General features: G+C 42.5%; 2 protein-coding genes across 6 annotated transcripts in view; one reads left to right on the forward strand and one right to left on the reverse strand.

Annotated features, from left to right (window-relative positions):
- Positions 1-1,555: 1,555 nt before the first annotated feature.
- Positions 1,556-5,998, reverse strand: LOC139577198 (lysM and putative peptidoglycan-binding domain-containing protein 3-like). The gene is made up of 3 exons (XM_071404121.1): positions 5,794-5,998; positions 3,264-3,535; positions 1,556-3,131 (listed from the first exon to the last, which is right to left on the reverse strand). Exons 2-3 carry the CDS (start codon positions 3,525-3,527, stop codon positions 2,457-2,459), a joined length of 939 nt encoding a protein of 312 aa, XP_071260222.1. The 5' UTR covers positions 3,528-3,535; positions 5,794-5,998; the 3' UTR covers positions 1,556-2,456.
- A 4,661-nt stretch (positions 5,999-10,659) lies between these two features.
- The window catches only part of LOC139577229 (adhesion G-protein coupled receptor V1-like), a 264,000-nt gene continuing 250,009 nt past the window's right edge, over positions 10,660-24,650 (forward strand). For 2 of the 5 annotated variants that reach the window (XM_071404189.1, XM_071404190.1), the window contains exon 1: positions 10,667-11,050. In XM_071404189.1, the coding sequence (XP_071260290.1) occupies positions 10,990-11,050 (61 nt within the window). In that variant the 5' untranslated portion in view covers positions 10,667-10,989. Of the gene's footprint in view, positions 11,051-24,650 lie in introns of all 5 variants that reach the window. The other 3 variants (XR_011675237.1, XM_071404191.1, XR_011675236.1) reach the window with 3 other exon arrangements.

Consider the following 24,650-nt stretch of genomic DNA (forward strand, 5'->3'; position numbering starts at 1 on the left):
AAATTTAGAGCACATACTCTTCTGGGGTAAATTGGTGTATCCGTATCAAGTGCAGCCTTATTGCGCTTCTTGATATAGAAGGATAACTCATTTATCTAGAGCTTTGAGTTGTCCAATGTCTCATATGCTCAATGTACTACAGGAGAAACGCATTTAAGAGATTTTTAAAGATTTTTAAAGATGATTCAAAACGTGCTTGCTGACTTAATTGAGCATTTAGTGTCTGTGTCAGCGTTCATAACCTTTACTGTTTACATATCAAATGGACGTGGAAAGATACAAGGCGAGGTATCAAGAGGCAAAACATGTTGGCTGAGGAGACGATACCAGGTAAATGGTCAATTTGGTCATCATCAGTTTGATGTCAATATAACTTATGTTTGGCATTAGACTGGCAGCTCTTTCCAAAAGAACTGATGCCTCAAAAGAAAAAAGTTGAACTTAAAACCGGGTACTTATTTTTTCATCAAACATCTTTTTAGTTTTTTTTAACAATACATCATACTAATAGATATATTTCCAAGTAAACATAATATTGGCAAGTGCAAAGAAGAAACCCATAAAGGTATCAGGCAAAGAAAAAACAGATGTGCTCAGTAAATTAGATATGTCACTTTCATCACTTTTATTCTTATTTAAATGTACTGATTAAACAACCATTCTGTGGAAATGAGGGGTTGGGATTAGTTTGTACATTCAGATGTGTCATTCTAATAGCCTGATAACGTTGACTTGTATAATGACCTTCCCATAATGTGCAGTGTGTGTGAAAGCGGTTTGTCTGTCTGGATAAACTTTCAATATGGCTATTTCTTCAGGAAGTTGAAAAGAATGATGCAAAATGAAATGAAGAGAAGGGAAAAAATTACTAGAGGGGAAGAAATTGGAGGAATTAGAAGAGGTAACTCTCCCCCTCATTGTAACAGAAAGCCCAATTTGATCTTAGTCAACTTCTATCGCACAATGTATTGGATTTCAAATAGATACAAGTTGTTCGCCTGCACACTTCCATACAATTACTGCATTTGGTACTGAGGCATCTCAGATGGTTTCTGGGGATGATAAATGCCATGTATTTGTAATGCTGGAAGATCACGATGTGAAATATGAGGCATTGGATAGCTACTTATGCATGCACATAACATTCACACACACCAATTAAGTTTAATGGAGAAATGGCCAGTTTAACAGTTACCTTTTTGTAGGAAAATGACAGTGCCAGCTATTTTGAAGATGATTGATTTTGGTGCAGTGATGACATGGATGAAGCCTCATATTTAACCTCCGACTGCGTGTTAATGGATACTGGCTGAATGTCATTCTTCCAAATGTATGAATTCTCCTGAAAGTTATGGTTTATCTTTGACCAAATAGCCATTGGCTATATGACGAACACTGTCAGCAAGTTTACACATTTTGTTTGATGAAACTATATGTACAATGAGAGAATCATCAAGACGTGTGTGGTGGAAGTGAGTTTGCATTAGAATAAGTAGATCTTTGTATAAACAAATGAGAATTATACAACACAAAAACCAACATGAACACACTCAAGTCTGAGCATCAATAATTTATTCAAAATATACTTTCTTTTCAGCCTGTAAGGCTGCATTTACACGAGCAGCCCAAGTCTTGAGTTTTCCCCCACAAATTGGACCAATTAGTGGTAAAAAAAATAATTGGGCTGCCTGTGTCTATGCAGCCTTAGTGTTCCACAGGTTGAAGGCACATACTGTTCATAACACTAGTGATGAGGAAAATAAACTACATTATTAACTGGGAGGTTTGAGCCCTGAATGCTGATTGGCTGAAAGCCGTAGTATATCAGACCGTATACCACGGGTATGACTAAACATGTATTTTTACTGCTTTAATTACATTGGCAACCAGTTTATAAATATAACATTTCACTGGAATATACCTAGCTAGTGTTGGGCAACATTGTGCATTTCGTCACCCTTGCCCTTAATTTCTACTAAGGTTGTGGGACTCCAAACGCAGTTCTTCCCAGACAAGCAAAATATCCAAACAAGGTTCAAGAAAATTTGCATCACATTTTAGACTAACTTCAATACTGATATTGGAATAAGACTAATATTCCACAGATAAATTACTTATTTTAAGTGACAAGTGGTAACAATCAGTACTGTTTTGACCAAGAACAAACCCCACTTCAGACAGTGTTATGGTGGAACTAGTCCCATCAGCTGACAAGAGGGACAGAATAAGCAGTTGGGTCCCACTGTGCAAAAAAAACATGTTTTAAAAACATGTTTTAAAAATGTACATACTGCATGTCCACTGAAAGAATTCAACAGATTGTCCTCCTTTTCCCGTCACCATAATTTCCCTATGGATTCTGTTCCCCATAAAGTGATTCTCAGAGAGATTGGATAATCACTTTTTTCATAACTGCTCAGATACCTCCAGCTCCTTCAGTTTGTCTAAATCCCTCACTACGTTTTCTCTTTCTTAGGGCCTGGGTGGTCATCCACCTCATTGTGTCTCTGTGAGTTTGGTTTAGGTATGTTTCCAGCCTGAGGTCCTGAGTTGGGCTTTCCATTGATTTCCACAGGCTCAGGAATCTGGGCATGCTGCATGCCCTTAGGATTGGTCGACGGCGTGGTGGTGTGGTGGCTAACGTCCGCCTTCATCAGCACCTCATAATACAGCAGGTAGAACACTGGTGTGACGATGACAACCACCACCATGATGGCCACCGCCGTCCACCACCTCATGCCCCAGTCCGCCCCATGGTAGGGGTCCTTCCTGAAGACAGGCTTGAAGTCAGGCTCCCCCAGTAGTAAGGGCTGCTGGAGGGTCAGGGAGGAGACCACCTCGTTCAGGCTGCTTCTGGAGGTGCCGGTGGACTTGACTAGCAGCTCGATGTCCTTGTCCTTCTCCTGCAGGAAGCTGCCCACATTGTCTGTGGATGAGGAGGAGTCTGTGGAGATCTCCGTGGAGATAGGGGGCTGGGGGAAACGGAGGCCTGTGGGGGAGGCAGATTTGAGAGGCGCAATGCTGTGGGTCTCTGTCAGCACGCTGAAGCGTTTCACAGGGATCTTGATGGATCTCAGCGCAAAGAAGTCCTGCTCTGTCAACAGGTTGTTGGCCCTCTTGATGTCCGCCACCTACGGCACACAGACAAAACAAAGGATTTCACTTTACTTGTGTAGCAAAAAAAGTGGTGTGAAAAGTCAAAGCTGGTCTGTCTGTAAGGGCTTTGTCATTTGAGAGTAAGACAGGGATTAGGGTTGACTTACTGAGCAGTGGTACTGCAGCGAGAAGCTATTCAGAGTGTACCCTTCTTTGATGTCTCGGACCAGGTGGACAATGTCGTCCAACTTCTCCCTGGAGGTGCTCCTGCGCAGTCTGTCCCGGCCTCGGGAGCGCAGCTCATAGCTCTCACCATCCTCCTCCGAGAGATCGTTCTCAGAGCTGTTCCCAAATAGGTAGGCGTGTCCTCCATTGGCAGGCTGCACCGTCGTGGCCGACTGGAAACCATAGTGCGGGCTTCTCCCAGTCATTTTTCACTCTAAATAGAGGAGCAAGACATTGTAATCGAAAGCTATACAAGAGTTATTGTTTCATTAAAAATGATACCTAATGTATGGGGTTGAGGTCAAGTTTCACCTGTTTGATATTTCCCAAAGGAAACTTCCAGATTTTCAAAGATGTACAGGGAATATTGGCATCACTGTCAACAGCTGTCAGTTCTTTCAATAAAAGGAGTAAACCATGTTTGTCAGGTTTCAGCTTGTTTTGAAAGCTGCAGCTAGCCTACACATTACATTCAATATAGCATGCATTGGCACGTTTTGAAGCCTCTAACATGTGAGGCACAGAGCATTTAGTCCAACTCTTCCAGTTGAATGGATCTCAGAGGGGTGATTAAACTTAACTGACTAGCTAAAGTCCATCACTGCACTTGGCTTGTACGTTCAACCAGTGATACTGACTGATAAGATAGATGCCCCAGTGACTGCAATGTAATCAAGGTCCTTGTTTATATAATCTGTGGCTAGCTAATGTAGCCGTTTTTTTTCTTCCATTTGACATTCAGAAAGGAACGTCTGCTGCTGATGTAGCGGACTAAATTCCACTCCATGGTGAAGGAAGTTTCTGATGAACTTCACCAACGAAGTGGAGCAGAGACCAGGCTTTGGAATCTAACTCGGCATACATTGATTCGCCCAAGGTCAATACTTTGGTTTCCTTGTTGAGATTCAATTGGCACATGCAAATTTACGCTTAATTGCCATCTTAGAGCAACATCAACAAGCAAACAGTCGGTGGTTGTATTTGATTAACGTTAATTGAAAAAGTATAGATTTCAGAAAGTCACGCAACTACAGAGGACAAACATTGGTACAATACGATAGTTAAGGGTACAAGACTGGGCTACATATCTGGCTGTGTTGGCAAAATCACTACATATCCCATCGAGCCAGGCGGGGAGAGGCTGCCTGATGTCACAGTTCCAAGACCAGTCAGAATCGTCCAGCTAACCCTACACCAATGACGCCGGTGTATCTCAAAACTGAACTTGGATCTGCGTTAAGTAGCAATAATATCTTTCACCACAGTCGTCTTATGACAGATACTGCATCTCAAAACAGTCACAACTATTCAACAAAATAAATCAATTTTTAAGTTTCTTTCTAAAATAGCAAAGGAGTTTTGAAGTTGAGGGTACAGTATTTATGAAGTTTGGCAATGAGGACGAAAACTAGCGTAATTCTGCTAGCCAGCTAGTTTAGCCAAGGGAAACCAGATCATGGCTAGAAGGGATCCAGCTTTTGTCAAATTAACGTCAGATTTGACTTTTCGTAGCAGGTTAGGAAAATAGTTAGTTAGCCAAAATGAACAACAAAAAAATCACCTTCTGGTATTATTTTGATAACGAATCGGTCCAGCTTTTTTCATTAAATACAAGTAATCTTGTATTGTATGTATTATGGATCCCCATTAGCCGCCTCGTTTGTCTCTGAATTGTTTAATCAAACGTGTCGCTGTCATCTCCTGATATTAGTGCATAAAAACTATTCTGTTTTCTGGTTGGGTCTAGCCATGACTTGAAAACCGGGGAAAATTAGCTCTGGCCTTGTGCGCGCTAGCCTAATTCAGGAGACTAGTTTTTAGAGACTGATATCAGAAGCTGGCAGCGAAAAGTTTGATTAAACAATTCGGTGACAAAGGAATAAAATCAGACGACAATATTTAAGGAGAGCGACTCGATATACAATCCCGAAATCAGTTCTATCTGTCAATAGTAAAACAAAGTTTAAAATGTTTGCGTGAACCCTTAACATGGAATTGATAGTGAAATCGTTTCCCGGTAAACTCCTCACCACTATAACTGTCATGCGAAAGAAGCCGACTAGCGTAATTCCCTTTCACTAATAATGTATGCCAATATATACAGGAGCACCGCGATACCGCACTGGTTAATCGTAAACTAACACTATGCGGGCAAACAACTAGCAAGCTAGCGATTGTGTTCTCACGATAAACTAACGTTATCTACACCTAAAACGCAAGCAACCAATCACTTTGAAACCCAACTGATTGGGGCAGGTGCCAAATACCTAACTAACGCTAAACTACTAGCTAGTTAGCTTGGCTGGCAACTAAAGGAGGGCTAGCTAACCTTTACTAGCATCTCTACCCAGTTTTTTCAGTTAACGTGCCTTAGTTAGATAGCTATCTATAGTACATTGACGATTATTGTTGCGTGAAAAGGTTCGTGTTACATTTAGCGAATTAAAAAGTCATGAAGCACCAATACTTTACCTGAAAACATGAGCAATGTTCTTCGACGACCTAAGCCATTTCCATTCTTCCTCTGGCTACTATCAAATACATAATTGGCTACTACTAGCGAAACAAACGAACGCCACCAGCGTGTCGTGAGCAACAATTGTGTAATCGGCATTTAGCCTTAAAAATAAAAGTCCCCCATTGAAACTGATGCAATTGTATTTACTTATATTTAACCAGGCAAGTCAGTTAAGAACAAATTCTTATTTACAATGACGACCTAACCTGGACGACGCTGGGCCAATTGTGCGTCGCCCTATGGGACTCGCAATCATGGCCGGTTGTGATACAGCCTGGAATCAAACTAGGGTCAGTAGTGATACCTCTAGCACTGAGATGCAGTGCCTTAGACCGCTGCGCTACTCGGGAGCAAACGGATATAGATAGTGAAAACATGCAACAATTGAACTAGATAATGTTAATACAAGGTTGGAATGTTACAATTATTAGTTCATAAAAAATCCTTTGAAATCACATTGTGGATGTACTTGAATTCAAAATTGCATTGGGGGCATAATTACAGTGCCTTCATTTACATTTTAGTGTACACTCTTATCCAGAGCAACTTACAGTAAGTAGTAAGTGCATACATCTTTCATACTGGTCCCCAGTTGGAATCAAACACACAACCCTGGCATTGCAAGCACCATGCTCTGCAAACTGAGCCACACAAATACTTCAGAAAGTGTTAATACCCTGGGACTTTTTCCACATTTTGTTGTGTAACGCCCTGAATTTAAAATGGATTCAATTGAGATGTTGTGTCACTGGCCTACACACAATACCCCATAATGTCAAAGTGGAATTATGTTTTTAGATAAAAAATTAAAAAATAAATTAATAAAAATGTTGAGTCAATAAGTATTCAACCCCTTTGTTATGGCAAGCCTTAATAAGGAGTAAACATATGCTTAACAAGTCACATAAGTTGCATTTACAATAATAGTGTTTAACATGGTTAACAGCATTGTTGTTATTCCACAATACTAACCTAATTGACAGAGTGAAAAAAGGAAGCCTGTACAGAATTTAAAAATATTCCAAAACATGCATCCTGTTTGCAACAAGGCACTAAGTAAGGCACTTCAGTCTGCTTTCCAACAGACACTGGGAGACAAATTCACCTTTCAGCAGGACAATACCCTAAAACACAAGGCCAAATATACAATGGATTTGCTTACCAAGATGACATTGAATGTTCCCGAGTGGCCTAGTTACAGTTTTGACTTAAATCCGCTTGAAAATCTAAGACTTGAAAATGGCTATCTAGCAATGATCAACAACCAACTCAAAAGAGCTTGAAGAATACAAAATCTAAAATGATAATGGTCAAATATAGTACAATTCAGGTATGCAAAGCTCTTAGAAACTTACCCAGAAAGACTCACAACTGTAATCGCTGACAAAGGTGATTGCAACATGTATTGACTCAGGGTTGTGAATACTTATGTAAATTAGATATTTCTGTATTTCATTTTCAATACATTTGCTAAAAAAAAATATTCCGCTTTGTCATTATGGTGTATTGTATGTAGATGAATTCAGGCTGTACCACAACAAAAAGGGGTATGAATGCCTTCTAAAGGCACTGTATGTGCACTGTACAGCCAAACCTATGGATTGGGCATCCATGAAATGGGGTATCAGCCTACTCAGTGACACCCATAGAACACAACTATTTTTACACAAATATTAATATCTTAGCTCTTATTGTAGGACTTTGACTGTGGGAAGTCACTTATTGCACATTTTACAGTGGTTTCAGAATCCCATATTAAGAGCTACGATGCTAATACTTGTGTAAACTCTTCACAGTTGTGTTCTGTGAGTGTCACTAAGTAGGCGGATACCCCCTTTCAGGGGTGCACCAAACATAGGCCAGGCTGTATAGTTCAATATGAATGTCCAGTACATACAATGGTCTTACAGGAAAGATGATTTCCCACAGTCAAAGTCTTGCAATAAGAGCTAAGACACTAATATTTGTGTAAACTCTACATAGTTGTGTTCTGTGGGTGTCACTAAGTAGGCTGATACCCCATTTCATGGATGCACAATCCATGGCTTCCCAAACTTGTTCCCGGGGACCCCAAGGGGTGCACCTTGTGTTTTTTTGCCCTACCACTACACAGCTGATTCAAATAAGCAAAGCTTTATGAGTTCATTATTTAAATCAGCTGTGTAGAGCTAGGGCAAAAATCAAAACGTGCACCACTTGGGCTCCCAGGACCGAATTTGAGAATCCCTGGGTTAGGCTGCATACCACTGCTGGCTTGCTTCTGAAGCTAAGCAGGGTTGGTCCTGGTCAGTCCCTGGATGGGAGACCAGGTGCTGCTGGAAGTGGTGTTGGAGGGCCAGTAGGAGGCACTCTTTCCTCTGGTCTAAACAAAGATCCCAATGCCCCAGGGCAGTGATTGGGGACACTGCTCTGTGTAGGGTGCCGTCTTTCGGATGGGACGTTAAACGGGTGTCCTGACTCTCTGAGGTCATTAAAGATCCCATGGCACTTATCGTAAGAGTAGGGGTGTTAACCCCGGTGTCCTGGCTAAATTCCCAATCTGGCCCTCTACCATCACGGTCACCTAATAATCCCCAGTTTACAATTCAATTGGCTCATTCATCCCCCTCCTCTCCCCTGTAACTATTCCCCAGGTTGTTGCTGCAAATGAGAACGTGTTCTCAGTCAACTTACCTGGTAAAATAACGGTAAAATAAAATAAAATAAAAGGCTGTACAATGCTTATAAGTATGCCCCCAATGCAATGCTGAATTCAAATACAGCCACAGTGCGATTTTAACTGATTTGTACTTTTACCTTTATTTTTCTTTCTTTTGTTGAATTTATATAACAAAATTCCAACCCTGTTTAGCATTATCTAGTCCAATTGTGGCAGGTTTTCACTATTTCTATCAGTTTGTGTCAGTTTCGATTGGGGACTATTATTTTGAAGGCAAACCGTCGTTTCCACTAATGTTGCTCACAACAAACACGTACGAACGCCAGTAGTCCACGTCAACAGAATACTAACGCGATGACGTAAATGGCTAGGAACTCAAATTCTTGCACTGACCACTGGATGGCGCAAGTGCAGTTCCTTTATCAGAGGACACATGGATAAGGGCCCTATAGAGGCCAAATGGCATAATTGAAAACTTTAATTGATAGGCCTATTATTTTTGCTGTAGTATTTCTTATCTATGGTATTTAAAATGTCATACAAATTAGCCTACTCAGAATAAATTAACAAGTTACTAAAATTGGAGTCTTGATAATCATTTTATAATGCGTGTCAATTGTGGTCTAGGCTATAAAATCAAATCAAATTTTATTAGTCACATACACATGGTTAGCAGATGTTAATGCGAGTGTAGCGAAATGCTTGTGCTTCTAGTTCCGACAATGCAGTAATAACCAACAGTAATCTAACCTAACAATTCCACAACTACTACCTTACACACACACACAAGTGTAAAGGGATAAAGAATATGTACATAAAGATATATGAATGAGTGGTGGTACAGAACGGCATGGCAGATGCAGTAGATGGTATAGAGTGCGGTATATACATATGAGATGAGTACTGTAGGGTATGTAAACATAAAGTGGCATAGTTTAAAGTGGCTAGTGGTACATGTATTACATAAAGATGGCAAGATGCAGTAGATGATATAGAGTACAGTATATACATATGAGATGGGTAATGTAGGGTATGTAAACATTGTATTAAGTGGCATTGTTTAAAGTGGCTAGTGGTACATTTTTACATAATTTCCATCAATTCCCATTTTTAAAGTGGCTGGAGTTGAGTCAGTATGTTGGCAGCGGCCGCTAAATGTTAGTGGTGGCTGTTTAACAGTCTGATGGCCTTGAGATAGAAGCTGTTTTTCAGTCTCTCGGTCCCTGCTTTGATGCACCTGTACTGACCTCGCCTTCTGGATGATAGCGGGGTGAACAGGCAGTGGCTTGGGTGGTTGTTGTCCTTGATGATCTTTATGGCCTTCCTGTGACATCGGGTGGTGTAGGTGTCCTGGAGGGCAGGTAGTTTGCCCCTGGTGATGCGTTCTGCAGACCTCACTACCCTCTGGAGAGCCTTACGGTTGTGGGCGGAGCAGTTGCCGTACCAGGCGGTGATACAGCCCGACAGGATGCTCTCGATTGTGCATCTGTAGAAGTTTGTGAGTGCTTTTGGTGACAAGCCGAATTTCTTCAGCCTCCTGAGGTTGAAGAGGCGCTGCTGCGCCTTCTTCACAACGCTGTCTGTGTGGGTGGACCAATTCAGTTTGTCCGTGATGTGTACACCGAGGAACTTAAAACTTTCCACCTTCTCCACTACTGACCCGTCGATGTGGATAGGGGGGTGCTCCCTCTGCTGTTTCCTGAAGTCCACAATCATCTCCTTTGTTTTGTTTTGTTTTGTTATAAGAACAAATAAAATGTTTTTGGTCACATACACATATTTAGCAGATGTTATTCCAGGTGTTGCGAAATACTTGCGTCCGTAGCTCCAACAGTGCAGAAGTATTTAATAATACACAACAATACACACATCTAAACAACTAAGAACAACTAAGATGTTTCTTGGGGAATAGTTAAAAAAAATATATGACACAAATAAGGCTACACATCAGTATTGCGTAGCCTAATTTGACCCTTTTCTTTATGGTGTGGTGATGAACTTCATGTTATTTTTATCATTCACCTACCTACCTCTAATAGCTACTAGGCCTATCTAAATAGCTGGGTATAAGAACAACGGTTCGCTGGGTGGAGCTGCCCGCTGCTACTGTCGGGCTCCCTGAGGCAAATGCGATTAGCAAATATTGCCTTCCCTCGACAAGTCCACATAGTAGTTTTGTTTAGGCACGCATGAAGCTGAACGACATGGCTGCGCAGGTTCTTTCTCCCAGCGAACCCTCGAGCAGTCAGCTGGTTTGAAAAAACGTTATCTGGCTTTAATCTACGTTTTATCCACATAGGAAATACCGTTAGTTTATTTCCCATAGTCCGCCCGGAGTGTGACGTGCTTTTTGTGTGGTTGTTCGCTGGGGGTAGAGACAGCTGTCAGGAACACCCCAAGAATTGGAGTAGGCTACGAGTATCAATATGCATTCATTGACCAAGAATATCATCTGAGAAAAACGTTCGGAGATTATTGATAGGAGTTATCGATGATATCCTCAACAATAGCGGTATTTCTATATCCTGGACTGATAGCCAGCAAAGTGTCAGGTAAGTCTGGATACATTTAATAATTTATTGAACAGGTGTTTGAACACATTATACAGCAAGTTTATTTGTGACAATCATTAGTCCAGTAAAAGGTTTTTCCTACAGGATTGTTGGCTTGATACGCTTTGCATGCACCTTTCATTATTTGGGGCAATTCATTTTATAGAGTATTGCAGTGGCTCCAATTTATCCAGTTATGACAAAACATAGTTTTTTTTGCCTAATAATAATCAGATATGTCAGAGGTATATGAAACCATAATAGGCTAATAAGTGGAGGTTTTGAGATATTTGTTGTGTGCCCCTCATTGTCATCATCATGCAGATTAATTGTTTAACACTAAACAAAATAAAAAATGATTGAGCCAATACTAATTTATTTTTGCACAGTGCCAAAAATCCCCTCGGAGTGGCTAATATATTTTTAAAAGCCTAAATATTGAATCAGTGAAATGACTAAATTAATGGTGGGGTAACCCATTGACTAGTGACAAACGCTTCCATGGTTACTCTCTGGCACTTCAGTGTGGTCACTGTGCTTTGTGTGTTACCTCTCTTTTCCATTGAAATACAACGACAATCAGCGGGGAACCGCCAGACATGGTGTGCATGAGCTGGGACCCGCTCATAAAGGCTGCGTAGACTACTTTTACACTCAGTCATAATCTTGGCTCACATTGAGTTGGGCATATGCAGGGCCGGCCCTAGCCTTTTAGGGGCCCTAAGCGAGATTTGGTTGGGGTAAAACACTTTAGTGGCCCTCTTCTTGACAGCGGAGATAAAAAATAAATAAAACAATTCTGCAATTCTACAGATTTTGCCATGGGGTGTAGAGAAAATGTTGCAGTTTTAAAGCAAGATTTCTGCAATTCTACACATTATGCCATAGGGCGGAGATTTCTACAATTTCTGCTATCTACCAACTTTGCCATCACTTATGCCATGTTAATGATATCTGAGTGAGAGTGACTAACACATTTAATATGGGCCCTCTGGAGCTTATGGCCCCTGGGCACGTGCCCATGTAACAGTTTTGCTTCCGTCCCTCTCCTCGCCCCTATCTGGGCTCGAACCAAAGACCCTCTGCACACATCAACAAATGCCTCCCACGAAGCGAAGTTACCCATTGCTCCACAAAAGCAGCGGCCCTTGCAGAGGGAAGGGAAACAACTACTTCAAGGTCTCAAAGCGAGTGACATCACTGATTAAAACGCTATTAGCGCGCACCCCGCTAACTAGCTAGCCATTTCACACCGGTTACACCCGGTCGGTATTCAGCCATAATTACTACAAGTTTAGACATGGCTAATTGAGTGACTGTCAGTCACTGACATATCAAGAGAAATACTGCTAATGCACAACCAAATTTCTAAATTGCACCTTATATTATTCTAACTCTCAAGAATAAGTTGAGACTTTGACTGAGGTGAGACCGGCTGGGGGCCCTAAGCGACCGCTTATGATGCTTATGCCTGCTCATATGTTACTGTAGAATGAGCTCAGATTATGCATATGTGGCTATTAGTAAAATAACTGCTTTGCGCCCGTTACAATTTCAGTAGGTTTTAACATTTAGATGTGCCTGCCCGATTTTTCGAAGTAATTAATCATATGCACAAAATCTTTAATTAATTTGACACGATTTCCTATTGGTGCGTTTTAAGTCTCCTGTGTTGCTTCCTCTCTGGTGCCATAGGTGACTTAAACCATTTTTGTCAGTCGGCAGTGAACCAGCCCTGGCGCTATGGATTTATTTTCCATGGTTGATACAGACATGCTCAGGAAAGTGATATCACAACTTAAGCCTTCTACCTGCCTTCAGTACGTCCTGATTCCCAATTAGAGACAACGATGGACAGCTGCCTCTGATTGGGAACCACACTCGGCCAAAAACAAAGAAACAGATAACATAGAATGCCCACTCCACATCACACCCTGACCTAACCAAATAGAGAAATAAAACGTCTCTCTAAGGTCCCCCCCCCCCCCCCCCGGCCGCAAACCTGAACCTATAGGGGAGGGTCCGGGTGGGCATCTACCCTCGGTGGCGGCTCCGGTTCGGGACGTAGCCCCCGCTCCCTACTCTGATCCCTCCGCTTCTGTGGAACCGGACTGGGGACCGTTGCCAGAGGCTCCGGACTGGGAACTGTTGCCGGAAGCTCCGGACTGGGAACTGTTGCCGGAAACTCCGGACTGGGAACTGTCACCGGAAGCTCTGGACTGGGAACTGTCGCCGGAAGCTCTGGACTGGGAATGCGCACTGGAGACCTGATGCGTGGGACCGGTACAGGTGGCACCGGGCTGATGACACACACCTCAGGGCGAGTGTGGAGAGGAGGCACAGGACGTACTGGACTGTGGAAGCGCACTGGAGACCTGATGCGTGGGACCGGTACAGGTGGCACCGGGCTGATGACACGCACCTCAGGGCGAGTGCGGAGAGGAGGCATAGGATGTAGTGGACTGTGGAAGCGCACTGGAGACCTGATGCGTGGGACCGGTACAGGTGGCACCGGGCTGATGACACGCACCTCAGGGCAAGTGCGGGGAAGAGGCACAGGACGTACTGGACTGTGGAGGCACACTGGAGACCTGATGCGTGGGACCGGTACAGGTGGCACCGGGCTGATGACACGCACCTCAGGGCGAGTGCGGGGAAGAGGAACAGGACGGACCTGACTGGGGACACGCACTTGAGGGAGAGTGCGAGGAGTTGGCACAGGACGTACTGGGTTGTGAAGGTATACTGGAGACCTGGTGTGTATAGCCGGCATCAATTGTTCCGGAACTTTAACACACGTTTCAGGACGAGTACGAGGAACTGGCACAGGTGGCATCGGACAGCTACCACACTCCTCAGGGCGAATGCCGTGCATACTACGCCAAACCAACGGCTCTCTCTCTTCACTCTCCAATTTGATCAACAACTCCTCGAAGGTCTCTAACTCTCCCCTCCGTTCACTCTCCTCCAATTTGTCCAATAACTCCTCGACAGTCTCTGACTCACCCCTCAACTTCGCCGACTGCTCCATGTGCCCCCCCCAAAAAATTATTGGGGTTTCTGTGGCCTATCTCCCCGACGTTGTTGCTTTCCTCTCATGCTCCTAGGCGACTCCCGCCAAGGAAGGCGATCCTGTCTTGCCAGGATTTCCTCCCAAGTCCAGGATCCCTTCCCATCCAGGATCTCTTCCCAAGTCCAGGATACTTCCTCCTCTTGGGCACGCTGCTTGGTCCTTTGTTGGTGGGATCTTCTGTCACGTTCGTCATGGGACGATGAAGAAGTGGACCAAAGTGCAGCACGGTACGTGTTCATTCTCTTTATTTATTTAATGAACACCGACAACAACAAAACTAAATATGAACGTGACGTTCTGCAGGGCAAAATAACAACCAATGCAAAAATAAGATCCCACAAATGAAAGAGGGAAAAAGGACTGCCTAAGTATGATTCCCAATCAGAGACAACGACGGACAGCTGCCTCTGATTGGGAACCACACTCGGCCAAAAACAAAGAAACAGATAATATAGAATGCCCACCCCACATCACACCCTGACCTAACCAAATAGAGAAATAAAACGTCTCTCTAAGGTCAGGGTGTGACACCAAGGATAAATTATTCAACTGTATTAATAATTTAAATACTTTGATGGCTCACAACTTCCTCCAGCTAAATCAATACAAGACCGAGGTACTTATTGTTGGAGCCAAAGCACAGAGAGAGAATCTGGCCACACATTTTAATTCACGGGCAATAAAGATAAAAGGTAAAAAACCTAGGTGTCATTTTAGATTCTTAACTCAATTTCGATTCATACAGTAGGAATGTGACCAAAATAGCTTTTTACCACCAGAGGAACATTGCCAAGGTGCAGCCGTTTCTCTCTCAGGCTGATAAAGAAAGACTCATCCATTATTTTATTACAAGCAGGCTTGACTACTGCAATGCTCTCCTGTCTGGTCTATCCAAGATAGCCATTGGTCAACTGCAAAACATACAGAATGCTGCAGCATGGGTACTGACCAAGACCAGACAGAGAGCACACATTACACTGGGTTTAAGGTCTCTGCACAGGCTGCCTGTGAGTTTTACAATTAATACAAAAAAATGATATTGGTTTTTAAATCAATCCACAACTGTGCGCCCAAATACACGTCAGATATGCTTTTAAGTTATCTACTCAGTAGGTCCCTCAGGTCCTCTGGCACTGGCCTTTTAACTATCCCAAAGCCTAGGACCAAGGCATGGAGAGAGAACGTTTAGTTACTGTGCCCCCAGCCTCTGGAACAGCCTGCCAGAGACCCTGAGGGTGTCCAAAACTGTGGACAGATTTAAAAGTGATCTTAAAACACACCTTTTTAGATTTGCTTTTCTTTAGGGTGCTTTTTAGTCATTCAGTTTTTATTATTATTATTTTGTTTTTTATCCTCTTATGTTTGTTGTGTAGTAAATGTTTCAATTTTCATTGTTTTTATTCGTTTTTTCCTGTGAAGCACATTTTGTTGCATTCCATGTCTGAAATGTGCTGTAAAATAAAACTTGATTTGATTAGATTTGTAATCCATTCAGCATACACCTGCTCCTTCTCATTGGTTTAATAATGCTTCTTCTCATTGGTTTAATAATGCTCCTTCTCATTGGTTTAATAATGCTCCTTCTCATTGGTTTAATAATGCTCCTTCTCATTGGTTTAATAATGCTTCTTCTCCATTAAGCCCTGTCTACCGGCCTTGGAACAGTCATGTTTTTTTCCGTGGTCAAGCAGAAATTTGGAGGTTTCAGTGTAGAATCATTTGCACTTGCAGGCAGCAAAAGAAGGCTGTTTTCTCAACTCTTATTTGAAACCAAAGCACTTGTATTAAGAGTGTGAACCCCAGAGTCTGCGTCCATTTTCAGTAAAGCTACTTTCCACCATGATTTGGGCAGACTTGGGTCTAATTTGTTGCCGTAGTTGCACACGGTGTCTTTTGTTGGTTTGGCTTCTTTGTTTGTTTGCTTTTATGTTATTGCCTGGCACGGCTTACAGCACAGCAGCCTGTGTGTGGATGTGAATGTGATTCACTGGGCGGAAGCTGTTTTACTGCCTGCCCTGCTCTACCTCTGTAGCTTCCTCTTACTGCCACAGCACACAAAGGGGACAGGGCCATAAACAGGCTGTCCTCATTGATAAGGTGCTAGAGTGCCTCATGGCCAGACTGTGATGGTTGTCTGCTGGAGAGAGGCCTCACAGGGCGAGGAATGATGGAGTACCGGACAAAGAGACTGCCTCCCAATCAGCACCATCACAGAGGGCCAATGTGCTGTCTCCAAAATCCAATAGAGAACAGTGGATGTGGGGAAATACGCTCATCTGGGCGCTGATTAGATTTATCACAGAGATGGCTGTTTTTGTTTTTTGAACGGTGGTGGGAGTGGGTATCATTTGAAACCCAGCAGAAGTCACTACCTCCCTCCCTATTTCCATCTCTCTTCACCCCTAGAATGCTGCCCCCTCCTCCTCCTGCTTGATTAAGCAGTGTGGGTAAAGTGTCTGCATGTAGCTAGGAACCACAGCAGGGGCAGCTACCTCACCCATATGTCAAGAGCGTTGATTTAATTATGTTTGAAAATGAATCGTTGGAAGTGGAGCTCTGTGCACCTCCAGCCTGAAGTGTGCCTCATTCTGTGGACCCTGCCTGGGTCAGGTTGACTCTAAGTTTATACATTTTATTTATAAACACTAATACTGTGATAATGAACATTAATACTATGGTAATAAACACTGCAATACTGTGGTAATAAACACTATAATACTGTGGTAATAAACACTAATACTGTGGTAATCAACACTAATACTGTGTTAATATACACTAATACTGTGGTAATAAACACTAATACTGTGGTAATAAACACTATACTACTGTGGTAATAAACACTAATACTGTGGTAATAAACACTAATACTGTGGTAATAAACACTAATACTGTGTTATTAAACACTGTAATACTGTGGTAATAAACACTAATACTGTGGTAATAAACACTAATACCAATACTGTGGTAATAAACACTAATACTGTGTTAATAAACACTGCAATACTGTGGTAATAAACACTAATACCAATACTGTGGTAATAAACACTAATACTGTGTTAATAAACACTGTAATACTGTGGTAATAAACACTGTAATACTGTGGTAATCAACACTAATACCAATACTGTGGTAATAAACACTAATACTGTGTTAATAAACACTGCAATACTGTGGTAATAAACACTAATACCAATACTGTGGTAATAAACACTAATACTGTGTTAATAAACACTGTAATACTGTGGTAATAAACACTATACTACTGTGGTAATAAACACTGTAATACTGTGGTAATAAACACTAATAATGTGGTAATAAACACTGTAATACTGTGGTAACACACACTCATATTGTGGTAATAAACACTAATACCGTGGTAATAAACATTAAAACTGTGGTAATAAACACTGTAATACTGTGGTAATAAACACAAATACTGTGGTAATAAACACTGTAATACTGTGGTAATAAACACTGTAATAATGTGGTAACAAACACTAATACCAATACTGTGGTAATAAACACTAATACCAATACTGTGGTAATACACACTAAAACTGTGGTAATAAACACTGTAATACTGTGGTAATAAACACTAATACTGTGGTAATAAACACTGTAATACTGTGGTAATAAACACTATAATAATGTGGTAACACACACTCATATTGTGGTAACAAACACTAATACCAATACTGTGGTAATAAACAAAAATACTGTGGTAATAAACACTAATACTGTGGTAATAAACACTGTAATAATGTGGTAACAAACACTAATACTGTGGTAATAAACACTGTAATACTGTGGTAATAAACACTGTAATACTGTGGTAATACACACTAAAACTGTGGTAATAAACACTGTAATAATGTGGTAATAAACACTATAATAATGTGGTAACACACACTCATATTGTGGTAATAAACACTAATACTGCGGTAATAAACATTAAAACTGTGGTAATATACCCTGTAATACCGTGGTAATAAACATTAAAACTGTGGTAATAAACACTGTAATACTGTGGTAATAAACACTAATACTGTGGTAATAAACACTGTAATACTGTGGTAACACACACTGTAATACTGTGGTAACACACACTCATATTGTGATAATAAACATTAATACTGCGGTAATAAACACTGTAATACTGTGGTAATAAACACTAATACTTATACGTCAATTCCTCTCTTCCACATCGTTACAGTAGACAGGGCCATATAACACTAATCTCATGAAAGACAATGTAATGTAAATGCAATTTACATTATGAAGTAGAAATGTACAGTGTAGCCTATTGGCCCAGGCTAGCCAACTGTCTCAATGACTGCCAGGCGTTCTGTACAGTGACGTGATGTGCACTTGCAAACAGCTAACAGTCAGCAAAATATCTTAATAAAAAACACATGACATACGGTACCTGATAATGACAGGAAAAAGGTCCATAAACAAATGCTGCCCTTATAGGCCATTACCTCTGCAAAGTACAAATTAATAACGAATGGGGACATGAATAGCCATACTAGCCCAACGACGACATGTACAGAGAAATGTACATTTAACTAGCTAGCATGTACAGCATTCACAAATCAACAGATAAAAAGTTAATAAACAACAGAAAAGCATAGATATCACAATATACTGGTAGAAGACCATAATTTTACAATATCAGGGACTATATCAACTCAATATCTGTGCTTTTACATGTTACATTGATGATAATGTTTTGGGGACCATTGTACAGTAACCTAACTCTTCCACCCTAGGAACGGTAAGTGGTAAGGGAGGCAGGGGATGTTTATGAGGGGGGTGTGTAACATTAAAAAGGACACTGACAACAACAATAGGAATGTACACTAATATCAGGCATGGGAACTATTGTGCTGTTGTTACATGTGTGCTGGTTGGTGGTGGGGTTGGTGGTGGGGTTGGTGGTGGGGTTGGTGGTGGGGTGCGCCTCCATTATGTGATGTTTGGTCAATGTGGAAAAGCACAGCTGTGGGCAGACAATATAATTAGGGCTCTGATTCCAATAAGGAAACAGTGAAGAGACCGCGGGGTGAAACACAGTATGTCGCGGGGTGAAACACACACATCCTCTACTGATCTACTACTGATCCTCTACTGATCCTCTACTGATCCTCTACTGATCCTCTACTGATCCTCTACTGATCTACTACTGATCCTCTACTGATCCACTACTCATCATCTACTGATCCTCTACTGATCCTCTACTGATCCACTACTGATCCTCTACTGATCCTCTACTGATCCTCTACTGAGCCTCTACTGATCTACTACTGATCCTCTACTGATCCACTACTCATCATCTACTGATCCTCTACTGATCCTCTACTGATCCACTACTCATCATCTACTGATCCTCTACTGATCCTCTACTGATCTACTACTGATCCTCTACTGATCCACTACTCATCATCTACTGATCCTCTACTGATCCTCTACTGATCCACTACTCATCATCTACTGATCCTCTACTGATCCTCTACTGATCCACTACTCATCATCTACTGATCCTCTACTGATCCTCTACGGATCCTCTACTGATCCTCTACTGATCCACTACTGATCCACTACTCATCATCTACTGATCCTCTACTGATCCTCTACTGATCCACTACTCATCATCTACTGATCCTCTACTGATCCTCTACTGATCCACTACTCATCATCTACTGATCCTCTACTGATCCTCTACTGATCCTCTACTGATCCACTACTGATCCACTACTCATCCTCTACTGATCCTCTACTGATCCTCTACTGATCCACTACTGATCTACTACTGATCCTCTACTGATCCACTACTGATCCTCTACTGATCCACTACTGATCCTCTACTGATCCACTACTGATCTACTACTGATCTACTACTGATCCTCTACTGATCCACTACTCATCATCTACTGATCCTCTACTGATCCTCTACTGATCCACTACTGATCTACTACTGATCCACTACTGATCTACTACTGATCTACTACTGATCCTCTACTGATCCTCTACTGATCCACTACTGATCCTCTACTGATCTACTACTGATCCTCTACTGATCCTCTACTGATCTACTACTGATCTACTACTGATCCTCTACTGATCTACTACTGATCCTCTACTGATCTACTACTGATCCTCTACTGATCCTCTACTGATCTACTACTGATCCTCTACTGATCTACTACTGATCTACTACTGATCCTCTACTGATCTACTACTGATCCTCTACTGATCCACTACTGATCCTCTACTGATCTACTACTGATCCTCTACTGATCCTCTACTGATCTACTACTGATCCTCTACTGATCTACTACTGATCCTCTACTGATCCTCTACTGATCTACTACTGATCTACTACTGATCCTCTACTGATCTACTACTGATCCTCTACTGATCCACTACTGATCCTCTACTGATCTACTACTGATCCTCTACTGGATCTACTACTGATCCTCTACTGATCTACTACTGATCTACCACTGATTCTTTATTGATTCTCTACTGATCCACTACTGATCTTCTACTGCACTGAAGGAACTGAAGGTCATATGGTTTTAGTGCTAACTTTAGCCAGTTAATAGACTGGTATTGAGTGTCCCTATCATCAAAAGTAAGATAAATTATGAGTGACTTATTTTTTATTTAACCTTTATTGAACTAGGCAAGTCAGTTAAGAACAAATTCTTATTTCAAATGGCAGCTTACCAAAAGGCCAAAGGCCTCTTGCAGGGACTGGGACTGGGATTAAAAATGAAAAATGTTAAAATATATAAATATAGGACAAAACACACATCACAAGAGAGACAACACAACACTACATAAAGAGAGACCTAAGACAACAACATAGCAAGGCAGCAACACATGACAACACAGCATGGTAGCAACACAAGATGACAACAACATGGTAGCAACACAACATGACAACAACATGGTAGCAACACAACATGGTAGCAGCACAAACATGGTACAAACATTATTGGGCACAAACAACAGCACAAAGGGCAAGAAGGTAGAGACAAGAAAACATCACACAAAGCAGCCACAACTGTCAGTAAGAGTGTCTGTGATTGAGTCTTTGAATGAAGAGATGGAGATAAAACTGTCCAGTTTGAGTGTTTGTTGCAGCTCGTTCAGGTCGCTAACTGCAGCGAACTGAAAAGAGGAGCGACCCAGGGATGTGTGTGCTTTGGGGAACTTTAACAGAATGTGACTGGCAGAACGGGTGTTGTATGTGGAGGATGAGGGCTGCAGTAGATATCTCAGAGAGGGGGGGGAGTGAGGCCTAAGAGGGTTTTATAAATAAGCATCAACCAGTGGGTCTTGCGACGGGTATACAGAGATGACCAGTTTACAGAGGAGTATAGAGTGCAGTGATGTGTCCTATAAGGAGCGTTGGTGTCAAGTCTGATGGCCAAATGGTAAAGAACATCTAGCCGCTCGAGAGCACCCTTACCTGCCGATCTATAAATTATGTCTCCGTAATCTAGCCTGGGTAGGATGGTCATCTGAATCAGGGTTAGTTTGGTAGCTGGGGTGAAAGAGGAGCGATTACGATAGAGGAAACCAAGTGTAGATTTAACTTTAGCCTGCAGCTTTGATATGTGCTGAGAGAAGGACACTGTACCGTCAGCCATACTCCCAAGTACTTGTATGAGGGCATCACCACATCACCACATGTTTTAAGTTGCACTTGTAAAGTCCAAAAGCTATTACCATCGCTTTGATAGAACGGCAGGGATCTCTTCTCCTCTCAACTTGATTCTAGCTCATTCACTGTTGAAGGAGCTTATAGACTGTGTTCAGAGTCATTTTGTCAACTCATGCTGACCATTAAGACACAGTATCATGTTTCAGTAACAGTTGACGTTGGAGCAGAGCAACAGGAAAGTGGCGGAACATCTTGAGCCTTCTGGGAAGGGTCCAACAATCTTGAGGTCTCTTTATTTTGCCTGACGGGCCGCGATTGTTATGTTACGGTTTCTGATGAGCGGATTGTTTGGTTACTACACCCCACTCTCGGCCATGACCTTCCAGTGAACTAAAATCCATTCCCTATGCAAGCACAACAGCTAAACACAAATGCACATACATACTGTCTGAACACACACACACACACACACACACACACACACACACACACACACACACACACACACACACACACACACACACACACACACACACACACACACACACACACACACACACACACACACACACACACAAATTGTTCTGAGTTGTACTCTGAAGGGCCAAAGAAAAGACCACCCACAACTGTCTTGCATCACATTTTCCTGGGGCATTAAACATGAAGTCTGACTCTCTCTGATGTTCTTAAGTCCGACTCAGAGGCTTGGCACCCTGCTAGGCCCTGCAATGCATGACCGGCTTGTCCAATCTTACTGAGGTCAAAAGCCGCGACTTACTCCACCTACAAGAAAGAACTGTCAATAAAGACCGAATTTACCATGCCACAAGCCTATTAAACAGACAATATCAGTAATTTTCTATGTGTTTTGCAGTTGCTGCACTGCATATATTATTTCAGTGATACAGGAACATCAATGAAGCAAAATAAGTGTTTCAGCACTGTTGATCATACAAATCACCAGTGTTATCCTCCAACCCCCTAGTGTTATCCCCCAATCCCCTAGTGAGATCCTCCAATCCCCTAGTGTTATCCTCCAATCCCCTAGTGTTATCCTCCAATCCCCTAGTGTTATCCTCCAATCCCCTAGTGTTATCCCCCAATCCCCTAGTGTTATCCTCCAACCCCCTAGTGTTATCCTCCAATCCCCTAGTGTTATCCTCCAATCCCCTAGTGTTATCCTCCAATCCCCTAGTGTTATCCCATAATCCCCCAGTGTTATCCCCCAATCCCTCAGTGTTATCCCCCAATCCCCTAGTGTTATCCTCCAATCCCCTAGTGTTATCCTCCAATCCCCTAGTGTTATCCTCCAATCCCCTAGTGTTATCCCCCAATCCCCTAGTGTTGTCCCCCAATCCCCTAGTGTTATCCTCCAACCCCCTAGTGTTATCCTCCAATCCCCTAGTGTTATCCCCTAATCCCCCAGTGTTATCCCCCAATCCATCAGTGTTATCCCCCAATCCCCTAGTGTTATCCTCCAATCCCCTAGTGTTATCCTCCAATCCCCCAGCGTTATCCCCCATCCCCTAGTGTTATCCTCCAATCCCCTAGTGTTATCCCCCAATCCCCTAGTGTTATCCCCCAATCCCCTAGTGTTATCCTCCAATCCCCTAGTGTTATCCTCCAATCCCCTAGTGTTATCCTCAATCCCCTAGTGTTATCCTCCAATCCCCTAGTGTTATCCTCCAATCCCCTAGTGTTATCCTCCAATCCCCTAGTGTTATCCTCCAATCCCCTAGTGTTATCCTCCAATCCCCTAGTGTTATCCTCCAATCCCCTAGTGTTATCCCCCATCCCCTAGTGTTATCCTCCAATCCCCTAGTGTTATCCCCCATGCCCTAGTGTTATCCTCCAATCCCCTAGTGTTATCCTCCAATCCCCTAGTGTTATCCCCCAATCCCCTAGTGCTATCCCCCAATCCCCCAGTGTTATCCCCCAATCCCCTAGTGTTATCCTCCAATCCCCTAGTGTTATCCCCCAATCCCCTAGTGTTATCCTCCAACCCCCTAGTGTTATCCACCAATCCCCTAGTGTTATCCTCCAATCCCCCAGCGTTATCCCCCATCCCCTAGTGTTACCCTCCAATCCCCTAGTGTTATCCCCCAATCCCCTAGTGTTATCCCCCAATCCCTTAGTGTTATCCTCCAATCCCCTAGTGTTATCCTCCAATCCCCTAGTGTTATCCTCCAATCCCCTAGTGTTATCCTCCAATCCCTAGTGTTATCCTCCAATCCCCTAGTGTTATCCTCCAATCCCCTAGTGTTATCCTCAATCCCCTAGTGTTATCCTCCAATCCCCTAGTGTTATCCCCCAATCCCCTAGTGTTATCCCCCAATCCCCTAGTGTTATCCCCCAATCCCCTAGTGCTATCCTCCAATCCCCTAGTGTTATCCTCCAATCCCCTAGTGTTAACCTCCAATCCCCTAGTGTTATCCTCCAATCCCCTAGTGTTATCCCAAATCCCCTAGTGTTATCCTCCAATCCCCTAGTGTTATCCTCCAATCCCCTAGTGTTATCCTCCAATCCCCTAGTGTTATCCTCCAATCCCCTAGTGTTATCCCCCAATCCCCTAGTGTTATCCTCCAATCCCCTAGTGTTATCCCCCAATCCCCTAGTGTTATCCTCCAATCCCCTAGTGTTATCCTCCAATCCCCTAGTGTTATCCCCCAATCCCCTAGTGTTATCCTCCAATCCCCTAGTGCTATCCTCCAACCCCCTAGTGTTATCCTCCAATCCCCTAGTGTTATCCTCCAATCCCCTAGTGTTATCCCCCAATCCCCTAGTGTTATCCTACAATCCCCTAGTGTTATCCTCCAATCCCCTAGTGTTATCCCCCAATCCCCTAGTGTTAT

Source organism: Salvelinus alpinus, chromosome 5 (assembly GCF_045679555.1).
Source record: "Salvelinus alpinus chromosome 5, SLU_Salpinus.1, whole genome shotgun sequence".
In the NCBI taxonomy this organism is placed as follows: Eukaryota; Metazoa; Chordata; class Actinopteri; order Salmoniformes; family Salmonidae; genus Salvelinus; species Salvelinus alpinus.